Source organism: Setaria italica, chromosome III (genome assembly GCF_000263155.2).
Source record: "Setaria italica strain Yugu1 chromosome III, Setaria_italica_v2.0, whole genome shotgun sequence".
NCBI lineage: Eukaryota > Viridiplantae > Streptophyta > Magnoliopsida > Poales > Poaceae > Setaria > Setaria italica.
In genome coordinates this window covers 42193074-42216981 of record NC_028452.1, presented here as the reverse complement: position 1 = coordinate 42216981, position 23908 = coordinate 42193074, and the positions used below count along the sequence as shown (strand labels likewise).

Genomic DNA, 23908 nt, shown 5'->3' with positions numbered 1-23908 from the left:
GGGACTGTGGCCCTCCACGACTGCGACAGCAAGGAAAAGAGAGCCAGAGCCATGCCACGGGCCGGCATGGGCACGGCGAGCCTATTAAGGCCTACTAGGCCAGCGGGCCAGCACGACCTGCCTAAGAAGGCAGCAGGCCGAGCCTGGGCCACTCCTTCAGCACGTGGGCCGACCGGCACGATTACTGTGCAGGTCTAAACAGGCCGGGCCTAATCGGGCTCGTGCTAGGCCGGGTTGGGCCGCCTGCTTGGCCATCTATAAGTAAATCTCTTGAAGAAGACATACACCATGACAACGTATACATACATATGTAAGCTCTGTAAAAGAACGGATCACAATTAATACAACATGGCGGAAGTGCCAACGTATGTTTTGTGAATTGTGATTTTAAAGAAGGCAGGATAAATGTTTGTCAATTCAAAAGGAAAATGCAATCTTGAATTTGGAAAGTTCAAAAGATCATTGGACTTGATAGCATCATCAAACTTATCATCCCCTCCAATTCCTTCAATGTAAACGATTGTACGATTTCAGCTATCGATGATGATGTTTTGATTAGAATCAACAGTTCAATCATCCGAGTTATAAAAATACAATATCAGATTACCCTCCAAGACAGAACTCTATGTATATAATTTTTTCTTGAGAAAGTATGTATAATCGAATAAAAATGAAATAGATTGCTTCAACCATGTTTGTTCCTGTTCACATACTGTACTTTTTTCTAAAGGTGAATAACAAATAGTTACCGCAGAAAAAATATAGTTGATAGCAGGATCATTAAAAAAAGAGTTTTTTCTCAAGGTATTATCGCTTACTGACATTATACCTACACGCTGCAAAAAGAAATTACAATAGCTCATTAATTTTTTTGCGGGTACAATAGCACATTAATTGCTGGTTACATAAAACAAACAACTGATCTGATGATGATATATTATACCCTAGAGAATAGAAATTAATTCTTTTCCTAGCCATTAGCCAAAGCATCTTAAATTAAACAAGCAACCTCTATGAGCCCATAGCGACCGTGGGGCGAATAATCAAGCTGAGATTCCTGAAAAATCAAGCTAATAAGTCGGGCACGACATGACTGATGAACTGATATCCTAGAGCCATTGATTCAAGTAAGGTGAGTTGTTACTTGTAAGGTGAGTTGAGGAGGAGCGCTTAACTGCTGGTCGGCGGAGTTTGCCAAAAAAAGAACTGCTGATTGGCGGCGTTGCTCATCACCAGCATTGCAATTGAAACGCTCTGTATCTTGTGATTAAGACCGGGCGCAGCCATAAAACTAAAGCTATTAGTTGTAGTTTCAACGCGTCAGGGAATCATCTTGCTCGCATCACAGCATGTCAGCGTGACAGTTGGGAAGGTTTTTCTTTCTTTTTCCTTCTCACAGGCAGCGGTGACGGGGAGGCCGAGCCGACGACGGAGGGCAAGTGAAGATTAACAAAACCATATAGACTCGTATACTCCCTCCGTCCCAAAAACAAATCATTTTACACATTATAGGATAAATTAATAAAAAAATAAAATGATCTTGTTTGCTCCTACGTTCTCTATTATATGATGTTCTCTATTATATGATGTTGGTTAGCTCATTTTTAAACTAATCAACGTTATATATTAGAGGATGGAAGGAGTGTTTGTTGGCCATATTTAGTATTAATTAAAAGCCACATGCACTTGCAAATACTATATAGAGTAAAACGACATAGTTTTTTGATAAATTTTGAATCTAAATGACATGTTTTTTGGGATGGTATATATTAAGCTCTTGGTTAATTAGAATCTTTTGAGGTGAAGCATGTCAACCAGGTTTGAATTCTCAACTCCCGCTATTATTTTGTTGGTAGATGACGTAATTGACAACAGTGAGCTGCTTGCCACTTTTTTAATCTCAAGATATGCCGGATTAATCTCTCGGATCAGTGGCGGAGCTAGGAGTGAAATCAAGGGGGGCCAATTCCAGGCTAATGACTAATCTACAATTATATGCAATGGCACGTTGTAGTTCCAAAGCTGGTCATATGGATTGTGTGTAGACGATAGGCACACCGGCATATGCATATATACTTTTTATGAATTTGTGATCTACTACTCATTAGATGAGTGACATAACCACAATACTAAGACAGGAGCAGCTTAAGAAGGGATCGAGTTGCATGCCTGCATGTGCTCCTGCTAACTATTACCACACTGCACGCATTGTGCGTTGTCCTTGAAGGAGACGGTAAATATGCAAATTTTAAGAATAGTTCAGATGATCCATGTGTATCTAATGCTAGTTGGAGGTGGGTTAGACATATTCTAAACTAAATACACCTGGTGTATGACCTCTCAGATTCCACAACAACAAAAGAATCCCAAAAATGCAATGAATAAGTATAATATAGTAGCCGAGGTACCTATCAATACAGCTAAGGAATGGAAGAATGCATGGTTTGTAGGAGAGAGAATGCATTTATGCACGTGGCCATGCACAACAACGGATGTGCTCTCTAGTTTAGGCATGCATGCAGCTATGGAGGTCCTACCGGAGAACTGACCTTACATTCAATCCCTTTAGTCCCAGTTGACTTTGGACTCGGGACTAAAGCGTCTTTAGTCCCAGGTTAAAAATAAGGTACCAAAGGTCACTGACGGGAGGACCAACCGGAACTAAAGGGCCCCTTTAGTCCCAGTTGTAACGGCTAAAAAAACTGGCACCGCCCCCCTTTGTCCCGGTTGAAAATTCCAACCGGGACAAACCCCCTCCCCCACCCCTTTATCCCGGTTGGTAATTCCAACCGGGACAGAAGATTTAGTCCCGGTTGGAAATTCCAACCACGACAAAAGGGGTTTCCACACGCGGCCCCCCTCCCACCTTCCTTATTTTTTCCAGGCACCTTCCACCTTCCTTATCTTCCACCTTCTTCCTTCCTTATCTTCCACCTTCTTCCTTCCTTATCTTCTCCCTCCTCCCGCCGCCGCCTCCTCCCCTCTGCTGCCCCTCCCCTTCCCCCTATGCTCGCCCCTCACTAGCAGTGAGGAGCGGCATCAGGGTGAGGGCAGGGCCGTGGCGCGGCCAGCCGAGCGGCGGCGGGCGGAGGCGGGTGGACGGGCGGGCGGGCGGCCGGCCAGCAGGCGTGGGCGCGGTGGCTTTTTTTATTTTTTTCTGGAAACCTTTTAGTCCTGGTTGGTAACACCAACTGGGACTAAATGGGGTCTTTAGTCCCGGGTGAATGACCCGGTACTAAAGAACCCCTTTTCTCTCGAAAATTTAATCCCGAATGGATTTTCGGATTTTTAACCTTACTAACCGGGACTAATGCCGCGTTTTTAAATAGTGAGGCGTGTGCTTTCTTTGAAAATTGCTAGGGGGGCCACGGCCGCCCCAACGTAGCTCCTCTAGTGTCTCGGATATACTTGTAGGGTATGTGTGTGCGTGTACGTGAGTATAAAAAAGTTTTAATATCAATTTAATTTATTACAATTTTTCGGAAAAAATACATATTTTGTTGTTTGTAAAACAAATAGTCAAATGCAAATTAAATAAAGCTTTTTCACTGTAGGTTTTCGTTACAAAACAAATATGTATATGTATACATACATGAAGAGACGCAAATTGCAGCCATTGGTTATCATGCCTCCATATGGCGTGCCCACAGTGAACAAATCATCACACGGAGCTGCAGTCCGCCGGCTGGAAGGAGAGGACGCCGTTGCCCATGTCGTACAGCAGGTGCATGTTCTGATGCATGTAGTTGCCGATGACGGTCGTCTCGTTCATCGGCAGCGTCGCGTTCGGCCGCGCCGCGCTGAACACCACCATGCACGCCGTGGCCTCGTCCACGGGCCCCCAGTAGTTCTCCGGCGGCACCACCAGGTCCGACGAAGCGCCGCCGCCGCTTCCAAAGTGCAGCACCAGCGGCGGCACCAGCTTGCTGGCGTCCCCCTGCGCCACGGCCACGCACAGGTCGAACCCTTCTACCCCGGCCGGCAGTGGCACGACGCTGTCGCCCAGCTGCCGCGCCAGCTCCGCCCTCAGCGCCTGGTACGCCACGTCGACGAGCCTCGTGAACGGGGCGCCGGAGTCGATTAACGTGCCGGCCCACCGCCCCGGCGCGACCTCCCGGAGGTCGAACGCCGCCGCGGGGACGTCGAGCTTGGCCTCCCCCACCGTGATCCCGGCGAGGGGCAGGAAGTAGAACGTGTCGTACAGGTCGTCGTTCGGGTTCTTGACGAACGGCACGGACGTCACCGGCGCGCCGCCGCCGCTCAGGTCGGCGGACGCGCCGACGAACAGGTGGCTCGTGTTGACGGCGTCGCTGAAGTAGGGCGTGAGGCAGTAGGAGAACTTGGTGTCGCCGAGCTGGGAGACGAGTGACAGGGTGCCCCTGCCGAGCCCGATGATGCCGGAAGCTCCGTTCAGGGAGCCCGGCGTGAGCTCCGTCGCGGTGATGCACCCGAACGCGAGGCTCGCCTTCTCCGACCCGAACGTGAACGTCTCGGTGCCGAGGACGCCGGCGATGGCGCCGGCGCCGTAGGCGGTGAGGACGCCGCACGCCTTCCTGTCGCGGGTGCACCGGGTCTCGAAGCCGAGGGCGCACGCGGTGTCGTTGCACGCCACGGGACGGACGGTGCGCGACAGGGACGGGTCGTAGTAGGAGAGGTTCTGGCTGAAGCAGCCGGGGCGGCAGGCGGAGCACTGTGTCCAGATGAGGTTGCTGCCGGTGTCGATGATGGCCTCGGCGCGCTGCGGCGGGTCGCCGATGAGGTACTCGGCGATGTACTGCGTCGACCCCGCCCAGTGGACGGGCGCGGTCACCCCGCCCATGGACGCCAGCCGGCGGTGGGTGCGCTCGGTGGCGCGGCGCATGCGCTCCGCGATGGTGCGGTTCTCCTTGGCGTCGACGTGGATGAGCTCGAGGCGGATGCCGGCGCAGGTTGTGAAGGTCAGGGAGGCGCATAGGAGCGCGAGCCAGATCAAGGGTCTCGCCATTTTTATCATATGGGAGTGTGTTTGTGTGTTGTGTGCATGGAGAGTAGAGGGAGTGTGAGTGTGTTTATATAACAAATGAGTAGGGAATTATTTGATGGGAAATGAAGTGATCAAATATATATGTCCATCGGTATATTGACTTTTTGCAAATTTGCAAGTGGATGTATATGAGATTGACATAAAAATTTGTAAAATAAAATAAGAATCCGATAGGATAAGCACGGCATTTTATAGGATTGATGAAATTCTAGGTACATGATCAACGAGTTAATCATATCACGCAGATTCAGCGTACATCATTTGGGTCTTGGGAATGAATGAGAAGACCTTATAATTCATCTACACACTGCTGAATTGTTTGGACCGAACAATTCAGATGATGCATTCTTTTAGAGCCGATGTCATGTATATGACATTGATGTTTAGTTGTTCAATTCGAATTCAGGTCTAGCAACGCAAGTGCCAATCACAAAGGCCATTTTCCATACCACAGTCAAATTTAGTTAGCATAATATAATAGGCAATATTTTGTCATTCGACATTGCTATCAACGAGACGGTAGCATTATTTTAGCTGTTATATTGACTTAGTCATCTAGACCTATGTAAGACAAGTCTTTGCCAAATGGATGGCAAATCTACTACGAGACTCCAAATGCCAAAGGAATCTTGATCTCCTAGAAATTTCTCGTTGCTAAACATATTAGAAGCTCAGGAGTAATCATATCTCAAAAATATATGTTATGTGGTTTTGGACGTATGGTCAACAAAATGATTGTTGTTGATTTACACTACTGGGGAAAACCCTATCACTATTACTACTGTTTTCGCAACCGGTACTACTAGTTCGGTACTAAAGAGGACCCTTTTAGTACCGGTTGAAACTTAAAAAAAAGAAAATCCCCCGCCCACCCCGCTGCCCTCCGCCTCCACCTCGTCACCCCTCACCCCTCCACCCGTCCCGCCTCCACCCTCAGCCCCGCCTCCGCCCCCCGCCCCACCCCGCCACCCTCCGCCCCGCCTCACCGCCCGCTCCACCTCCACCTCCGCCCTCCGCCTATCTGCCCGCCCCTCCGCCCTCCGCCCCACCCCTCCACCCTCTGCCCCACTGCCCCTCCCACAGTTGCCGCCGCCGCCTCACCTCGCCCCGTCGCTACTCCTCACTGCCGGTGAGGGGCGAGCGGAGGGGGGAGGGGAGGGGAGGCAGAGGAGGAGGAAGGGAGATGGGATAAAAGAGGGAGATTGTGAGAGCTAAGGAGGAGAAGGAAGGGAGACGGGATAGAAGAGGGAGACTTGAGAGAGAGGAGATAGAGATAAGGAACGGGTGGGATGGGAGAGAGATAGAGGAGAGAGAACGGACGGGAGTTTTAGTAGCAGGTGGGAAGTCCACCTGGTACTAAAGGCCACCAGGTACTAATGTGCCTTAGGGCTTTAGTACCGGGTGGAGCTCCCACCCAGTACTAAAGGGGGTCACGGGGACCATCTCGGGGACTATCCATTAGATCCGGTACTAATATCTCGGGATGAATGTTCAGTTTTCCAGTAGTGGTAAGGAGCAAATGACCTGGCAAGCTTCAATAACAACTTGGGTGTGGATATAAATATATAATAGACAAGTTGCAAATTTGGAGGGTGTGCTTGCACGAGTCAAAATACTTGTCTATACGCGGCTCATTACCTACTCTCATTGTGTGGCGCAAACTGTCGAATATAGTGATATTTTGGACCAAATGAGCTGAACAAAGCAACAATTTAATATACAATCCATCAGCCTGTGACGAACAATTAGAATTGATTTCATAAATAAGTATATGATTGAGTAATCAACAATCATGTATTATCTGCCAATGACTGGTAATTTGCATTGGAAACATCGCTCCTAGTATGTAAAGTAAAATACCGCACACGAGACCAACCGTCCAATCTAATTCTATTATATACAAATGACAACGGGCACAAGAGTTTTCTTTAGAATTTTGATATGAACAACGGATAAATCATCATCAACAAAACCATTGCATTAAATCCAACTCACTTTTATTCAAAAATAATTGTTTTTTATTTGAGGTGATGCCACGATATCGACGCACTAGTAGAGAGACCTTCCATCCAACGTTTTTAGTCCCGATTGTTTTTGGACCCAGAACTAAAGGGCATCTAGTCCCGGGTCAAACACCCACCACCAATTGCCACCTCCGACAGCCTCTTTAGTCCCGATTGGTAATATCAATCGGGAGTAAAAAACCCCCCTTTAGTCCTATTGTAACGGCTAGTGGGACGAGGGAATCTGGTGAGGCATTTAGTCCCGATTGAAAACATTAACTGGTAATTTCAATCGGGACTAAAGGAGGGACCTTTAATCCCTTTTCACGTGACCCCTCTCTCTTCACCTTTATCTTCTCCTCATTTTCCTTTCTTCCTTATCTTGCCGGCGCGAGCGGCGGGGCACGCAGCGGCCGGCACGCGAATCGTTCAGATGACTGTGGATTGTGGAATATGTAAATTTGGTGCATAACTTCACAAGGTTGTAAATGTACGAGGTGTTTGACTGTTTGGTGTTTCGACTCAACTAATAAAAAATGTTTTGTTTTTCTGCTGGAATACAAGTGTTCAGCTGACAATACAACATATAAATTGAGAGAGAAATGTCACCATATATAATGAAACGGTATAATTCACGCACAAGTATAACATCACACACATATGACATACATGGACACACATAAATACGGACTGCCTCCATTTTAAAATATACGATACCATTGATTCTTTTTCATTTGAGTGTTTGTCTTATCTAACAATACTTATTCACAGATAACTTTACAAGTTAAATGTAAGATACTTCTGATGATAGGCGTAGTGCAGTGGTACTCATTTTTAAGTTATTTGACTAATTCGTTAAATAAATATTATTAGTTAAAGTTAATTTGAGAGAAAGTCAAACGACGTATAATACACGGAGTATAATATGTATATTATTAGTTAAATTTATAATACGTATATTATTAGTTAAATATTATTTTTAAGTTAAAGAACATACTTCAGGAGTACGCGGAGTACGTTCGTGCACAATGCACGAATCACATGGAGCTGCAGTCCGCCGTCTGGAAGGAGAGCACGCCATTGTCAAGGTCGTACAGCAGGTGCACGTCCTGCTGCATGTAGTTGCCGATGATGGTCGTCTCGTTCAACGGCAGCGTCGAGTCCGGCCCCGCCGCGGAGTTGAACACCAGCATGCACTCCGTGGCCCCGTCCACGGGCCCCCAGTAGTTCTCCGGCGGCACCACCACGTCGCCGCCGCCGCCGCCGCCGCCGAAGTGCAGCACCAGCGGCGGCACCACCCTGCCGGCGTCTCCCCGTGCGACGCACAGGTCCAGCCCTCCGGTCCGCGGCTGCACGAGGCTGGCGCCCAGCTGGCGCACCAGCTCCGCCCTCAGCGCTTGGTATGCCGCGTCGACGAGGGTCGTGAACGGGCTGCCGGAGTCGATGAACGAGCCGCCGGCCCACACTCCCGCCGCGACCCGCCGGAGCTCGAACGCTGCGGCGGCGATGGCGAGCCTGGCGGTGCCCACGCTCATCCCGACCAGGGGCAGGTAGTAGAACGTGCTGAAGGGGTATTCGTTCGGGTTCCTGGCGAACGGCACGGACGTCACCGGCGCGCCGCCGCTCAGGTCGGCGGAGGCGCCGACGAACAGGTGGCTCGGCTTGGCGGCGTCGCGCAGGTAGGGCGTGAGGCAGTAGGAGAACCTGGTGTCGCCGAGCTGGGAGACGAGCGACAGCGCGCCCCTGCCGAGCCCGATGATCCCGGACGCGCCGTCGAGGGACCCCGGCGAGAGCTCGGTCGCGACGACGCACCCGAACGCGAGGCTTACCTCCTCCGACCCGAACGCGAACGTCTCGGTGCGTAGGAACCCGACGATGTCGCCGGCGCCGTAGCGGACGGCTACGGCGCACGCCTCGCCGGCGCGCGTGCACTGGGTGATCACGGAGCCGAGGGCGCACGCCGCGTCGCCGCAGGCCGCGGGCTGGGCCGTGCGCGACCGGGACGGGTCGTAGTAGGGGAGGTTCTGGGCGAAGCAGCCGGCCGCACGGCAGGCGGAGCACTGCGTCCAGACGAGGTCGCTGCCGGTGTCTACGATGGCCTCGGCGCGCTGCGGCGGGTCGCCGATGAGGTACTCGGCGACGTACTGCGTCTCCGACCAGCGGACGGGCGCGGCCACGCCGACACCGCCCATGGACGCCAGGCGGCGGTGGGTGCGCTCGGTGGCGCGGCGCAGGCGCTCCTCGGCGGTGCAGTTGTCCTTGGCATCGACGTGGGTGAGCTCGAGGCGGAGGCCGGCCGCGGAGGTGGCGAACGACGACAGGGAGGCGCAGAAGAGCGCGAGCCAGATCAAAGGATTCGCCATTGTTCTTATCTTACCTGACGTGAACTCCGAACTCCTTGGCGCGGGCGTGTGTGTACGGATGGAGGTATGTGCAGTGAACATACTACTATATATAGGATTGTCGGTGGGAAAATGCGAAAAATTGTATATGCCACTGCATATTGCTCAATTTTGTTCATGCTATCGCCATCAGGGCCAATTCGACCTACTCCCATGTTCTTTTTGCCATCACGATGAGTGACCGTGAGTTTATTGTGATTTTACCTACTCCGTACTTTGACTACAAATTGAGCGTAAAGGTTTTCGAGAAAGACCATGCTACCCCTGTAGGAGTGGTCAGGTCCGAGTTCTTGCTCTAGTTGTAACTTGTAAGGTGCGAATTACAAGGCAGGAAGACAGTGTTCAATTGCCAAGCTCCAGTAGGCAGGCCAACCAAAGTGGCAAAAGGAACGAATTCCGGATGAAGTACTTTAAGCTTGATCCAAAAGTTCAATTTCAATCAGGCTATGGTAATGTCTGGAATTCTGGATAGGACAAACACAAGGTTCAATAGAGTTGATGAAGTATTATTTTCTTGATCACAAATGAATCAAGCTGACCACACTTGCGAATAGGCATGTGACCAGTTGATCAGTAGAGCCTTATCCTGTACAATCCGTAGTGGGGACGAATTATGGTGATTTTATAGGATTTATTCCTAAAATGTTGTGGCTTCACTCATGCTGGATTGTGGTGTTCGAGAGCATCTCTTCGAGGTAACTACATGCTGGTCATCACAGCACGGTCGTTTGTCGTGATATTCTGATTTGAAGACTTTTTTTTAATAAAAACCATCTAGCGTTAGAGACATGTCTATCCCTGACAATTTCAACAATCCATCTATAATGATTAATGAACCCAGCTTATTACATACTAGCAAGATGCCCGTGCGTTGCTACGGCGAAACGACGTTACTTAGCGCACAATATTTTTTATCGTGTCGTGTAGCGCACCATATTTTTTATCGTGTTGCGTAACATTTTTATCGTGTTGCTCCGGCAGTTTGTTGCGTGTGCGGTTGGATATGGACACGCTCACACGTTGCTCCATGGCCGAGGCTAGATTTGCTACAGCGAAACGACGTTGCTTAGCATACGATGTTTTTTATCATGTCGTGTAGCACACCATATTTTTTTATTGTGCTGTGTAACTTCTTTATTTTAGTAGTATTGGACTTTTTCATGCATACTTTGTTCTTTTTCAAACTAATAAATGATCCGACAGTACAATATAGCCAAACATCTACCAGATCGACAAATGCCTTTACTTCCCATGCCACAAATAATATGGTCCACCAATACCACCTTATTCAGGAACTTGAGTGGCCACCACTGCAGCTCGTAGCCCCATCTGGTTGCTCATTCTGCAGCATTACAATAGATTCAATTAATAATAGGATTCCAAATAGCATTAAGTAGCACAAATATTCACCAGGTAATCTTGTTATAGTCAGACAAGCTATGTGAACAGAGACAACTGAAAATACAAACAAAAGGAAAGCACCGATACAGATAAGCTATGTGCACAACTATGCATCAGGTGATCATAAACATCATCAAGTAAATATAGTAGAGCTGTTGGAAATCTTTCCAGCAAGTTAGATAAAGGTACAAACATGATCCCATATCTCATAACAGATGGGTAAAAAAATCCTTAAATTTGACTTTGAGACATGTAAACTGAGCCATGGTACTTATATGCAATGATATATACTCCTGCTTATTTCCTCCGAAAAATAGCATGACTGGAAAGAATGGGCGACGGAAGATTCAGTTACCTGTAGTAGAAATGGAAGTGCAGCATCATCATCCAGCTGTGGTTTGACTTTCAATCCATGCAAGTCTGCAAGGACCGCTGAAAAATACAAAATAGATGACTAATCAGCAACAATGCATTAACATAGTCATTTGGCAACAATGGAAAATTCAGAGTTGATGTCAGGGACAGCAAAACAATGGTCCTCACAATTACTCATAAGCAAAAGCAGCAAGCCATAGCCAGTAAAGCAATAGTTCAGAGTTTATCATATGACATTATGACAAGCTGAAAGAGTTGATCATAACAATATTTTTATGCATAGATCTAAATGCATATGTATTATAATCATGATAAGCTGAAAGAGTACATTGTACTGACAATTTCAGTCAAGCAGTTAAGAAGTAGATGCAACAGAGAGTAAAATATTGCAGGCAATGGACATTTTGTCAAACACCTTGCAGGCATTGAAGGACACATCGAAACACCATGCAGAAGCATGAATGGGGAGAGTGGAGAGGACGCATGCTAAGTACCTTGTTGATCTTCTCCAAGGAGTCCCCAGCGATTGTTGACAGATACGTAGGCCAGCCAGCAACGACCTGTACCATGCGCACCTTGTTCGCGAAGCTGCTAGGGGCGGGAGCGCTTCACCTCTGGAGCTGGCTTCTCTTCGGTCACCAACGGCACCCATGGCCATTCGTCCGCCAAGCTGGTTCAGCTCCAGCGCGCTAGTTGCGCTGGCCGGATCTGGAAGAGCTTGTCAGCTGGCGCAAGGAGCTTCGCTAAGCTCGTGTATCTCCCAAATGCCGACGCATCTGCTAAACATCGCCGGCATCAGACCCTATCTACTCTGAGCTTGGCGGTGGTGAGGCCGTACTGGTGCGGCGCCATCCATCTCCATGGCCCCCATTTCGAAGCGGGCCGCGGGATCTCCTCTGCTAGCCCTCCGAGTCGTGGCCTTCGCCTCCACCAGCTGGGGATGATAGTACGTGGCGCACCATGTTGCCGCAAGGAGGAGGAGGTGGCGCAGGCGGCCGGGGTCAAGGCCGGGCGGCGCGGCCGGGCGGGGCGACGCGGCCGTGGCGGGCAATCGGGCGGCGCGGGTAGCCGGGGTGGCGAGGGTGGCCGCAGGAGGCGCTTGCAATGTGGGAGCTCGGGGTCGCCGCCGCCGTCGCCGTCCACAAGAAGCGCTCTCCGCCGCTCGTCGTCGCCAGTCACCACACCCGCCTGCCCTTCAAAACCAACTCCGTCTACTTCGTCTTCGCCGGCCTCGCTCTCGAAACCACCAAGCGCCAAGCCAACCTCGCCGCCGAGGCCGCGCGCAGGGGCAGCGGCGGGGCGCCCCGCTCCGGCCGCCGCCAGCCGAAGAAAGGAGAAGTTATTCCCCTTTAACCCCCTCCCTTCCCTCCTTTTTCCATCCGACACCCAGTCTCTTCATAATAATGGACTGCGGGTTGATTTCACGAAACGTCAGGGTTTTTTTTTTGCAAAATGACCACGACGTACGAAAACCCAGGCAGAAATGTTACTTGCTTTAATAATAGGTAAAGATAGGCCGACCTGCACGGTGAATGACGAGGAGGATAACATACGGTATGAGGGATATAGGTATCTATACGTCCTCACTGACTAGGATACTGGTCGAACCTAACAAGCGGATCCACCAGATCAGGACGTGCGGGTCGAGGATATGAAGTTACTTGGAGTACACATCAAGGCAACAGTCCAAATCTGCTCGGATATCGTGGGACGCGTTTTGTAGTCTAACTCAGATTGCTTTCCATGTAAATACCGAGTATATTAAATTCAAACCAACTTATAATCTTTGGTCGTCAGCCTATATAAGGTAGCTAAGTGCACTCCCGAGGGCACATCATCTCATACCAGCAATACAATCCACGCATACAGGACGTAGGGTATTACTCTTCGGAGGCTCGAACCTATCTAAAACCCTTGTGTCCCCTTTGTGTTCTCACGATTACCTTCGAGTTCTTGGTTTCGCAATCGCCTTCACCCATAAATCAACCACTTGGGTAACCCTCTGATGGACTGCTGGCTCATAAATCCAATATGTGGCGCGCCAGGTAGGAGGTTGCGAGATCCTCTTAGCGACCTTGATGGCATCCCGTCCCAACGTTATTTTTTCCGAGAGCATGAAGAACTTCCTCGCCAACCCGGTCTAGATTCAATTCAGGACCATGCCGGCGGATTCCGATCCGACCACCTCTTCCGTCAACTCGGCGACTTCCGCCAACCCAGCATCCAGCACCAGCTTGGCTTCCGTCGGATCTGCTCCGACGGGACAAGTTCTCCACCTAAAAATCTTCATGCCGCTTGCCCAGCAAGTCGGCGAACTTTCTCTCTCCGAGAAGGTTCCAGATCTACTCTTTGGCACCCACCCACCCATGCCCTCTGACCTAATCACGGGGCTAGATCGTATCAGCAGCACTGTTGTTGAGTGCATATAATTATCTGAGGTGGCGCTATGCTCAACAAGGTCGGCGCAGGGTCCGTCCCACGTCCCCTTCGGTCTGTGGAACTCAGCCGCCACCGAGTACTCTGCTAAGCTTGATCAGGTTTTCCAGATCCAATTTGAAGAACCGCTCGAACCCACCCAGTTTCCGGACTGTGGTGAATTCCAGGTGCCTCACATCATCCCGACACCAAATCCCTATGGATGTGACGATGAGAGCAACTCCTCCATGCCAGATCGTGAAGCTTTCATGGTCTCCACTGATGAGCCACCTCGGGATGGTGAAACAGAATCTCAAGAAGAAGGCCGTAATGCCAGGAACAAGAAACACGCAACACAGCGCCAACAGGAGCAACCCGACACCTAGTAGCAACATGTTGCTAATGCAGATGCAGCAGGCGACCAGCGCCAACAGCCGCACAATGACCGCGACAACGCCAACCAAGGTGGCGCTCGGGAAAGACGGGCGCCCTATACGCGCCCGCAATCTACTAGCCAACCTCGAGCAGGCCGGCCACAACATCTTTGCCATACCCCAGGCCAACATGGGGGCTGCCTTTGCTGAGCTGGAAAATTTTCCAGATTCAGACCAAATCCGATGGATTCAGGCATGACTCCAAGTCGCCAATACCCAAATCGAGGAGCAAATCAACAACTAACTTGCACATTCTCGGTCCACATCTTCCCGACACTCTCGAAGCAGGTTTGGGAATAGCAGATCCGACCACCATCGAGGCGACTGCGCAGGTGGTCGGATGGAGCCAATCCACGAAGAGGAGGTGGAGTAAAACACCATCCCACTCGCCAACCCATCTGTCAACAACAATGTCAAACCACCGGCCAACAATTATGCCAACCCACCCGTCAACAGCAACATCAACAACGTTCGCCGGCATGACAACAATGACAACCGCCCCCCGTGGTGGGAGAGGCGATGATGGAGAGCGAGGCCGACCATGTCGGCAATATGATCTTCGTGATGAGTTGCGTGACCTCCGTCAACACTGCGACATGCGCGTCGACCTCAACAACCGCCACAACGAGCGCAATGAGAATGAGCTCTGCCACCGCGCCGAGTACGACCGCGACTATGGCGCTCCTGTGCCCAACCGTGATGCAGAGCGCGAGGATCGACGTCGCTAGGAAGATGAGATGCGCCACCGCCCTTGTGTCCCCTTTGTGTTCTCGCGATCACCTTCGAGTTCTTGGTTTCGCAATCGCCCTCACCTATAAATCAACCACTTGGGTAACCCTGGTGGACTGCCAGGATTTACGCTCATAAATCCGACACGGTCTATTATTATGGGTTTTGTACACTCCCATTGCCCTCCTGACTTTATGCATACAACCTACTAGTAATTGCTTTCATCACAAACATAAGTTCATTTATGTTTTTTTGAATTTTGACTAGCCATATATATTACCTAATTGAAAGGTATATGTGCTATACAATTATTTTCAAGATGAATCCATATAATCAATCTTATTTTATGAATCTATATAAAATATTAGATGTTGATGATCAAATTTAAAATATTTGCCTTAAGGCAAATTTAGATGGCTTATATTACGGTCATAGAAAGTAGTTCATTAGCTGACGAAAGCATCGAGGAACCCAACTCTTATTGAGTCACTACCCAAAACACACATCACAATCACCCCTCGCCATGATCATGACCACTCCGGCAAGCCTTCTCCAATAATCTCCCAATTCCACAATGAATGTTTGAGTTTTTTAATTTAATACAATTTCATATGTTATTAAAAATAATTCCTCACATTAGAGTAAAACAGAAATATATTACCTTCATTTGTTGGACAGAGTCATGCCTTTTTTTCCTAGGTTTTTTTAAGCGAAAATTGACTTTTCACCCCGTGGATGGATGAAAAGAGTTGGGCAGATGAAGTTGAATTTTCACTGGATGAATGAAATGCCACCCCCTAAACGAAAGCTTGATTTTGACCCATCTATTGGGCAAATGAAAATTTAGTTTTCATCCACTGGTGAATTTTTCATCCACTCATTGGATAAATATTCAATTTCATTTATCCAATTGATGAAAACACTATTTATATTTGGCCTTTGGACAAAATATCTAGTTTCGTCCATCCGATCTTATGAACATTACAAATATAACCTAGCCTGATAAGAAAAAGATTAGGTTTGGTGAGTCTTGGGCTTTATTAGCTTTGGACTGGATTAGTTCTTAAAACTAATTTTGAGCTTCATCATTTGTACCTCACTGTAGCAAAAATTAGACGTTCATAATCCAAATCTAATAACATGATATGTATTAAATCCAACTATGAGAAAAACCTAAATCCATCCGATCCAATTTATACTTAAACAAGACTGATTCGAACACAACTAGGTAGTATTTCTGCTTCTCGAACTAATAAACTGTTCACCTAATAAAAATATAAAAAAACAAAGACAATACAATATTTTTCTTTTTCTCTTTTGAAAACCCCTCCTTCCTTAAAGCCATTTCCACAAAACCATGGCGAACACCACCTAGCCCTGACCCCTACTGCCCTCCCCGGTTCTTCCCAAAAACCATTTCCAAAGAAGGTTTTTCCTTAGTTGATTTCTCCCTTAATTGTGTGGTGTGCACATATACTTTTTTTGTTTGCTTATGCGCATACTCCCCTTTGATGTTTTTTTTCTTTCATCATTTGCATGTTAGGGTGCCCTCCTTTGTTTTAAGATCAGTAAAAGTGACTAGGAAAAGAAATGCTGCCTCCTTCCTTCTCATGTATGACGTTAGATACTTCACACTTACGTAAAAGGAAAAAAAGGAAAAGGAGGGAGTATATTATTTGAATGAAAAAATTGATGCATGAATTACAGTTCATACTTATGCAGATGGGAGAGGTTTTCCCGTGGCAATGATTTGGATTGAATCAAGTTAGTAACGTTGTTAAGTTAGTAACGTTGGATGAGTGCACCTCCACATCTACCGTGACATAAATCCTCCCTTTCCGAAAGATTAGATATAAAATGGTTCAAAGAAAAAGTTCAGAAAACACAGGTCGCTGGAACGTGGGGCCCACGCGGCGGATCATTCTAGCACCGTCCAGGCTCACATCAACGGCGGAGGTTCGTTCTCGGTTCGCCTCGCTTCCTCCGGCTCTGCGCCTTGCGGATAACGGGGGAGGAAAAGACCTGCGAGAAGAGCGAGCGAGACGGACGGGAGAGGCGCCATGGCGATGCGAGCAGCTCCGGCGGCGGCGACAGGCTTCTTTTCTTCTCCCTCCACCGTCTCCCCGAGGCGCTTCTCGTTCGCTACGCCGCCGGCGTCGCTCTCCGCCGGGCGCCGCATCCGTCTGCATCGTCTTCGCGCCTTCCCGAGTACGTTGCTACGACCATCCCTCCGTTTCTTTCTTTTCTTTTCTTTGCTGTTTCGATTTCGCAATGAACAGATACTATCGTCCGACTCCATTTTCCGGGGATCCATTGCAGGTTCCGAGTTGCCTCTGGAGGAGCTCAACCCATCCGTTGATCTACTCGTAGGCACCTTCCCTCCCCCTCTCGCTAGTCTCTACCATCTATTTCCTCTCTGTAATTAGTCGAAATAAATATTCGTCCATCTACATGGTTTTTTGTGGTTGCATATTGGTGCAGAGGAAAACTGCTGAAGCCGTGGGCGATTTCAGGAAAACGCCAATTTATATCGTCGGTATGCTTCTTCACCTCCTTTTAGGATGGGATTAAAAGGCCTTTATGGTTTTCCACCAACGTCAACCAATCCAAATGCTGGTGACAACAATCAAATTGAGATCTTTTGTTTGCACGAAAATTTTGTAACACAATGAAACCTAATTTGCACTTAAACGATCCAAATGTGACTGTCGAGTTCTTGAATCTCTGATGTTTCTTCAGCAACAAAGATTTGCAGCAATTGATCGCCATTAGAATAGGAACTTTGCTGTTATCGCCTGGCTAAGCCATTCTAGTCCCACCCAGCCTGTAATTTTCTGCCAAAAACTACTTGAGACAAAAAGGCAGATTACTGTGTGGCAAAGGGCTATTTCATCCTGAACATCCTTTGAAGCTTTGAAATTGGATTGGCAACACAACCTTTTGATGGTCGCGTGTTTGTTCTGAGGACTTTGTATTGCAGTAGGAGACAGACAAAACTTGCATTCGTATTCAACCTATAACATCTGGTTCCAAATCAGCCTCCAATCTGTTTTTGTAAATGAGCCAAAAAATTGTGCCTCATAAGCTGATTTTCCGAGTAGTTTCCATTAGAAGATGAACGCCAGGCTATCTTCTTCCCTTGATATGATAGAGTCGTGCCGTGGATATGGGACCAAAGCTTAGCAAATTGCAACAGTTGTTGTCGAGATGGCATTCTCTGAAGCCCTTTTGTTTGGTTCCTGTTCTGAAAAGCTGCCGCAACCTTCCAGTTTTTCCTTTAGTTGAAGGTGTAAACTGCAGGTGCAATTTCTTTCAAGAAAACCATATCTTGCTTGCTGCTCTGAAGTTACTGCAATCTTCATGCTCATGCTAGAATCGGTGGCACCACCTAGCCTGACAGCCCATGCAAGCTCTACAATTCCTTGTCCGTGTTATCTTCCGATCCATGTTTTTTCCCTTCTGAGTTTATTAGAACCATAGCCATAAACATTACCACTCTATGTCAACATTATGGATTAGTTCATTTTGGGGCAAAAACCATACAGACCTGGCCAGTCCAACAAGATGCAGACACTAACTGGATTATTCCTTCATGCATAGGCACGGATTGCACAGCCAAGCGCAATATCGGCAAGCTCCTTGCCAATTCCATAATATACCGCTACCTCTGCAGTGAGGAACTGCTCGAGGATGTTCTTGGGGGCAAGGATGCCCTTAGAGCCTTCAAGGAATCCGATGAGAAGGGATATCTTGAAGTTGAGGTGCTTCCCTTCTTTATTCCTTTCTTTCTGTAATTATTGACTATTTTTGTTGCTCCAAATTTTGCTGCTCCTAAATTGCTTAGCACCAATTTATCATTCTTCTGTCCTGCTGCTAGACTGAAGGGTTAAAGCAGCTCACGTCCATGGGTAGCCTTGTGCTTTGCTGTGGGGATGGCGCCGTCATGAACTCAACTAATCTGTACGTATGGATGTCTCCATAGTCTATTCTGTTTCTCGCGCACATTAAGTCAGTCTACCAATGCTGATATTTATGTTTAACAAACCTCCAGGGGCTTACTGAGGCATGGTGTCTCCATTTGGATTGATGTACCTCTTGAGATGGCGGCAAACGATATGTTGAAGAGCACGGGAACACAAGCTACTACAGATCCAGACTCTTTTTCACAGGTTACCTCTCTTCTCGATAGCTGGTTGTGCCATGCACTCTGGACATAATAACTGACTGAAACTCTGAAAGTCAAGTATATTCTAGTAACTAGTGTCCTCTTCCTGTGTGAAGATGCTTCCACATCCTCTGGTTAGTTATTAGCATGTTTACCTCTAACTTGGTTTTATTATCTATCTACCTGTGTAGGCGATGAGCAAGCTCCGTCAGCAGCATGATGATCTGAAAGAACGCTATGGAATTTCTGATATTACTGTTTCAGTACAAAGTAAAGATAAATCCTCAAACTGCATTCCTATCTTTTGATTTTTGAGTAAAATTGATGGACGATCAATATTTACAATTAGGTGAACTTTTACTGACATGCCTCAATACCTTTCAGATGTGGCTTCTCAGCTGGGCTACAGCAGCGTTGACTCAGTGACCCTTGAGGACATGGTTCTTGAAGTAAGTCAGCAATACTAGTATATCCATGACACAGGCAGAGTTGCATGTGTCTTTAGTTTGGGCAATTAGGCATAGCACTTCATAACTTTACCTGAATACAGCTGATATTAACACTGTAACATTTTCTCCCCAGATTGTGAGGCAAATCGAGAGACTGATCCGAACAAAAGCGATGATGGAAGCTGCAGGGAAGCCCTTCTAGGCTGATAATGCGCAACACTCCGCTCCAGCATTTACATGTTATCCCCAATTGCCAGAGCTCCTGCAGTTAGATCTTCCAGGAAGCTGATTACCGTTAACCCACGAATCAAGCACAAGCATTTTGAAGTCCGAGGAACAGAAGCGCGCTGTTGTGCTCGAATATGCTTTATTTCGTATTGTAAAATCGATTGCCATTTGATAGCGCATTATGTAAATCTGCCATGGTGCAGCAGGTCTCAGAACGAATTTACTGTCTAATCGAAATGGCAGGTCTACCTGCATATGGCCCAAAGGCTGAAATCTGGAGAATTTTGTCAGGACAATTTTGAGAATCCCTTTACGATGAACATGCTGCCCTGTTAAACAGAGGCTTGTGCAGGAACTTGAGAATTTTCCTGGAACGATTTACGCAGAAATATTCATGTCGTATCATACTCTTTTTTTCCAGGATAATGAGACAGAAAAAAAAAGAACCCGTGCTCTTTTCGGCGGCTGGAGCTGAAAGGCGAAGCCGTTCACGCAGTCACGCGCGCTGACGAGCGCGAGGTCCTGGGTAGTGGGTCCCACGTGCAGCCTCACGAGCCACGTCACGCGGCCACCGGGCTATTACCAGGCGAGAGGAGAGCGAGCAAGGGGAGACGAGATCCATTCCGCCGCCGCTACGCCTCAGCTGAGAGAGCCCTCGAACCCTACCCAGCGAGGTCGAGCCTCAGCCATGGCGCGGTCCCTCGCGCTCGTCGCCCTCCTCCTCGTCGGCCTCGCCGCCGCCGCCTCCGCTTCCGACGCGCCCTTCGTCGTCGCGCACAAGAAGGTGTCGCTCTCCCGCCCCAAGCCCGGCGTCGAGCGCGTCGCCGTCTCCCTCGACCTCTACAACCATGGATCCGCGTGAGTATCTCCGCTTCCTCCCACCCCGCACCGCTGATTTGGTTTGTTGCTTGTAGTGGTAGTTCCGCTTGCTCACGGGATCTGATCTGATCCGACTCGGTGCGCCTTCCTTTTCTGAGAGATTTGAACGTGCCTTCTCGTGCTTGGATCTGCGTCGTGGGGTGAGGGGTGAGGGAGTCATGCGAGGTTTCCTTCTTAAACCTCAGCGGGGAATTTAGTTTACCATTTTTAGTGTAGGTCTGCTAAATCTAGGTGATAGATTTGCTTAATTGTGCTTTGGGAACGGCAGCATCTGATAAAATTGCAACCACTGCTTGCTCCTCTTATCGTTGATCCCCCAATTATCCCAAACCTTATGTCCCCATGTTCCTAATTGACTGCTAGATCAAGAGCTTGTTATTCGGCTATTCGCAATTGGGACCTGATGAATCATTCTCCTGCATATGTAGTGCATGCTTATGGTTATCTAGCTAAACAGCTTGTAAGGGGTATTTCAGTCACTGCATGTAGGATTGTGCTGGTGCTAACATGCATGTAGGTAGGTGATTCACAAAAGGAAACTACTCACAGGGTCCATTCGGAACATTACATCATCTATTTTGTCAATTGCCAAACCTCCATAGGTCAGTCGCGCAGATGGTTGATGGTATTATAGTTTGTTTTGCATGAAAAGAGCTTAGTAATCCCCTTGATGTAGAAATGATGCACTGTTTGTTCCTAAGAATCTCATTGGTCTACACTGCCAAAAGGAAATGCACTTTCTATTTTTCTGCAAAACTGTGAGTTAAGTTTGCTTCAGAATTAAGACAATTACACCTTTGCAGTTGAAGCATGCACTCTGTGTTTACTAGTCATTTGTTTGGGACATCACAAATTGTGTTTCTTAACTTATCTAAAGATGTCTTGCTTGTTTTGATCTATTGGTCACATATTTATAGCTTATCTGACTAGATCTACAAGTCAAGCACAATATGGCAGGTTGATTATGTTGGACATTACATCACCTAATAAAATGGCCTGGAAACTTTTACTGCATTTCTATGCGCTGTAGATTTACTCCCTTTGTCCTACAACAATTGTTTGTTGAAGGAATCACCATGTGCTAGTGCTACTGCTTTCTCTTGTACCACAGTTCCAACAATACTTGATGTGCTTAGGTCTGAATTTGGGCATTCACATGCTATTTTACTTGATTCAGAGTCCTTAAATGATGTGCATGGCTCAAATCTGTGATTACTATACCTTTTCTCTATCATTATCAGAGATAGGTTTGGGGAGTTCTACAAGTGCAGCACACCCTTAATTTTTTTTCCCAAAAATCCATTTATTTGAAGTTTTTACAGGGAAATGTAGAAATTAATTAATAAAATTAGACAGGGAGTTTGAATTAATGTTTCCTATTTGGCTTCGTTGCTTTTATAGTAACATGGGTCCTATGTTACAAATTACAATATGGGCTTCTTTGATGTTGAGGATCTAAAATGACACGTCGCTTTTGGGTTGGCTTTGCTGTGCCACTTGCTTGATAATATGTAACTTAGATTCTTTTCTGTTTCATATGATAGCAAGTCAACTACATATATTTTAATAGCATCTGCATGAACTTACTGTAAAATCTCTTGCAGGACTGCCTATGATGTGACCATTAATGATGACTCTTGGCCAACAGAAGCATTTGAGCTTGTCACTGGAGAGAAATCAAAGACATTGGAAAGACTTGACCCGTGAGTACATTTCGTAATGCATATCTCTGCTATAGGTGTATCTATGTAGTGAACAGAAAATGATTTCATTTTTTACTCTTTCAGTGGTGCCACTGCTTCACACACATTTGTCCTGGAGACCAAAACACAGGGCAGATTCCAGGGTTCACCAGCTGTTATCACATACCGTGTTCCCACAAAGACTGCTCTTCAGGTTTTGTCTTTTACCTTTTACTTTACATAATTCAGTAGTGTTTCTCATGCTATGCATCTTGTATTATCCCTCTTTATTTTCCTACATTGCAATTGCTTGGCCAATGCTATTTTACTAAATCAATGTTTTGTATATGCTGAAGGAGGCCTACTCAACTCCCATCTTCCCACTGGATATTCTCGCTGAGAGACCTCCGGAGAAGAAGTTTGAATGGGTAAGTAATCATGCCATTGCATTCACATCCTAGTTTATGTTTCTTTTGGACACTGATGTTTGGATACTGTTTCCGGTGCTACTCCCGTGTGTGGAAATCCGAATTTTCTCTCCTGCTATGTTCAGGCTAAGGTATTTTCTTTCTTTCCTTCAGTTACAGTCAATTTTACAAGTCCATCTAAATCAGCTGCTCTCAAGTATGTTTCTAGCATTCGTTTGAGTGGGATGCTAACAAATCGCTATCCATGATACAGAGGCTTGTGATGAAATACGGGTCACTGGTGTCTGTTGTCTCGTTCGTGGGACTGTTTATCTACCTGGTCGCGAGCCCATCGAAGAGCAGCTCGAAAGCAAGCAAGAAGAGACGCTGATCTACTCGTAGGTCGCTGGTGTAGCTGGCCGTTTTGCCAGGAGGAACCCTTGATAGTTTGAGCTGAGCAAAAGCTTTGAAGTTTACATTTACTCACCCCCACCATGAACTGTAACGAAGTGAGCATCAGTTAGCAAAGCGGACCTGTAATTTTGGTTGGTTACTTGTTTATTATACTTCATGTTTCGTTGTTGACAGAGGACCTTGTAACTAGGAAAGTTAATTTTGCTTGAAGGAACATTTTGATATGGTTGCTGTGTGCCTGTGTGAGCTGGAGAGCAAAGTGCTTGGTGGGTATAGAACCGTAGAAGCTTGGCTGACGTACGTCATGTGCGGTTGCAACTACACGGAATTCGGATTTTACATTTTTTTTTTCACATTCTACTCTCTAGATCTGCTTCATGGTAAGTTGGTGGCAAGGAGATTAGCATATCGAAATAGTTTCAACAGTGTTGAGGCACTGGAACTGGAGTCTCTAGAGCCGGTGGTCATGTCAGGATTCAGGAAGCTCCTGCTAAAGCGGATGTCTCGATCTAGCATCCACTAACATCCCAATTAAGAGCAGTGTGTTCAAAAAAGAAAAAAAAGAGCATCATTTCTCGAGATCTTCTTAGCTCTGATAAATGCAATTTCCTAAACGACGATCAACCAAAAGAAAATTAAAAAGCAATAATAAGCTGAGAGCTTGAGATATTGGGGAAAATAATCTACTTTGCAGAATAAATAAAAATTTAAAAAATAAGTATAGACGATCAGCTACATCTGGGCCTCAATTTGAGCCTTGCTCATCATCGGGCCAACATAGAGCCCAGTTCATTCCATACCAGCAAACAACACTCACCACAGTTACACTCACGGCGGCCGGCCCATCAGAACCAGCCCACTCCTCACTCCCTTAGCCTCTTTCTCTCTGACACTCTGATCCC

At 47.3% G+C, this 23908-nt stretch overlaps 4 protein-coding genes and 1 long non-coding RNA gene across 5 annotated transcripts; 2 read left to right on the top strand and 3 right to left on the bottom strand.

Moving 5' to 3' along the window:
- Positions 1-3525: 3525 nt before the first annotated feature.
- Positions 3526-5165, bottom strand: LOC101785234 (aspartic proteinase nepenthesin-1). Its single transcript, XM_004963984.3, has one exon. It carries the CDS (start codon positions 4991-4993, stop codon positions 3662-3664), a length of 1332 nt encoding a protein of 443 aa, XP_004964041.2. The 5' UTR covers positions 4994-5165; the 3' UTR covers positions 3526-3661.
- Positions 5166-7667: 2502 nt separating this feature from the next.
- LOC101784008 (aspartic proteinase nepenthesin-1) lies at positions 7668-9434 on the bottom strand. The gene has a single exon (XM_004962659.1). It carries the CDS (start codon positions 9387-9389, stop codon positions 8064-8066), a length of 1326 nt encoding a protein of 441 aa, XP_004962716.1. The 5' UTR covers positions 9390-9434; the 3' UTR covers positions 7668-8063.
- A 1148-nt stretch (positions 9435-10582) lies between these two features.
- LOC105914077 lies at positions 10583-12564 on the bottom strand. The gene is made up of 3 exons (XR_001163609.2): positions 11699-12564; positions 11185-11261; positions 10583-10770 (listed from the first exon to the last, which is right to left on the bottom strand). It is a non-coding gene; the product is annotated as an uncharacterized LOC105914077 (long non-coding RNA).
- A 4210-nt stretch (positions 12565-16774) lies between these two features.
- Positions 16775-19975, top strand: LOC101783341 (probable inactive shikimate kinase like 1, chloroplastic). Its single transcript, XM_004962658.3, has 9 exons — positions 16775-16990; positions 17102-17148; positions 17264-17318; positions 18383-18543; positions 18660-18742; positions 18834-18951; positions 19139-19217; positions 19332-19396; positions 19530-19975. Exons 1-9 carry the CDS (start codon positions 16843-16845, stop codon positions 19596-19598), a joined length of 825 nt encoding a protein of 274 aa, XP_004962715.1. The 5' UTR covers positions 16775-16842; the 3' UTR covers positions 19599-19975.
- A 246-nt stretch (positions 19976-20221) lies between these two features.
- Positions 20222-23230, top strand: LOC101782934 (translocon-associated protein subunit beta). The gene is made up of 6 exons (XM_004962656.3): positions 20222-20482; positions 22108-22206; positions 22291-22399; positions 22542-22613; positions 22739-22744; positions 22867-23230. Exons 1-6 carry the CDS (start codon positions 20313-20315, stop codon positions 22981-22983), a joined length of 573 nt encoding a protein of 190 aa, XP_004962713.1. The 5' UTR covers positions 20222-20312; the 3' UTR covers positions 22984-23230.
- Positions 23231-23908: the final 678 nt, after the last annotated feature.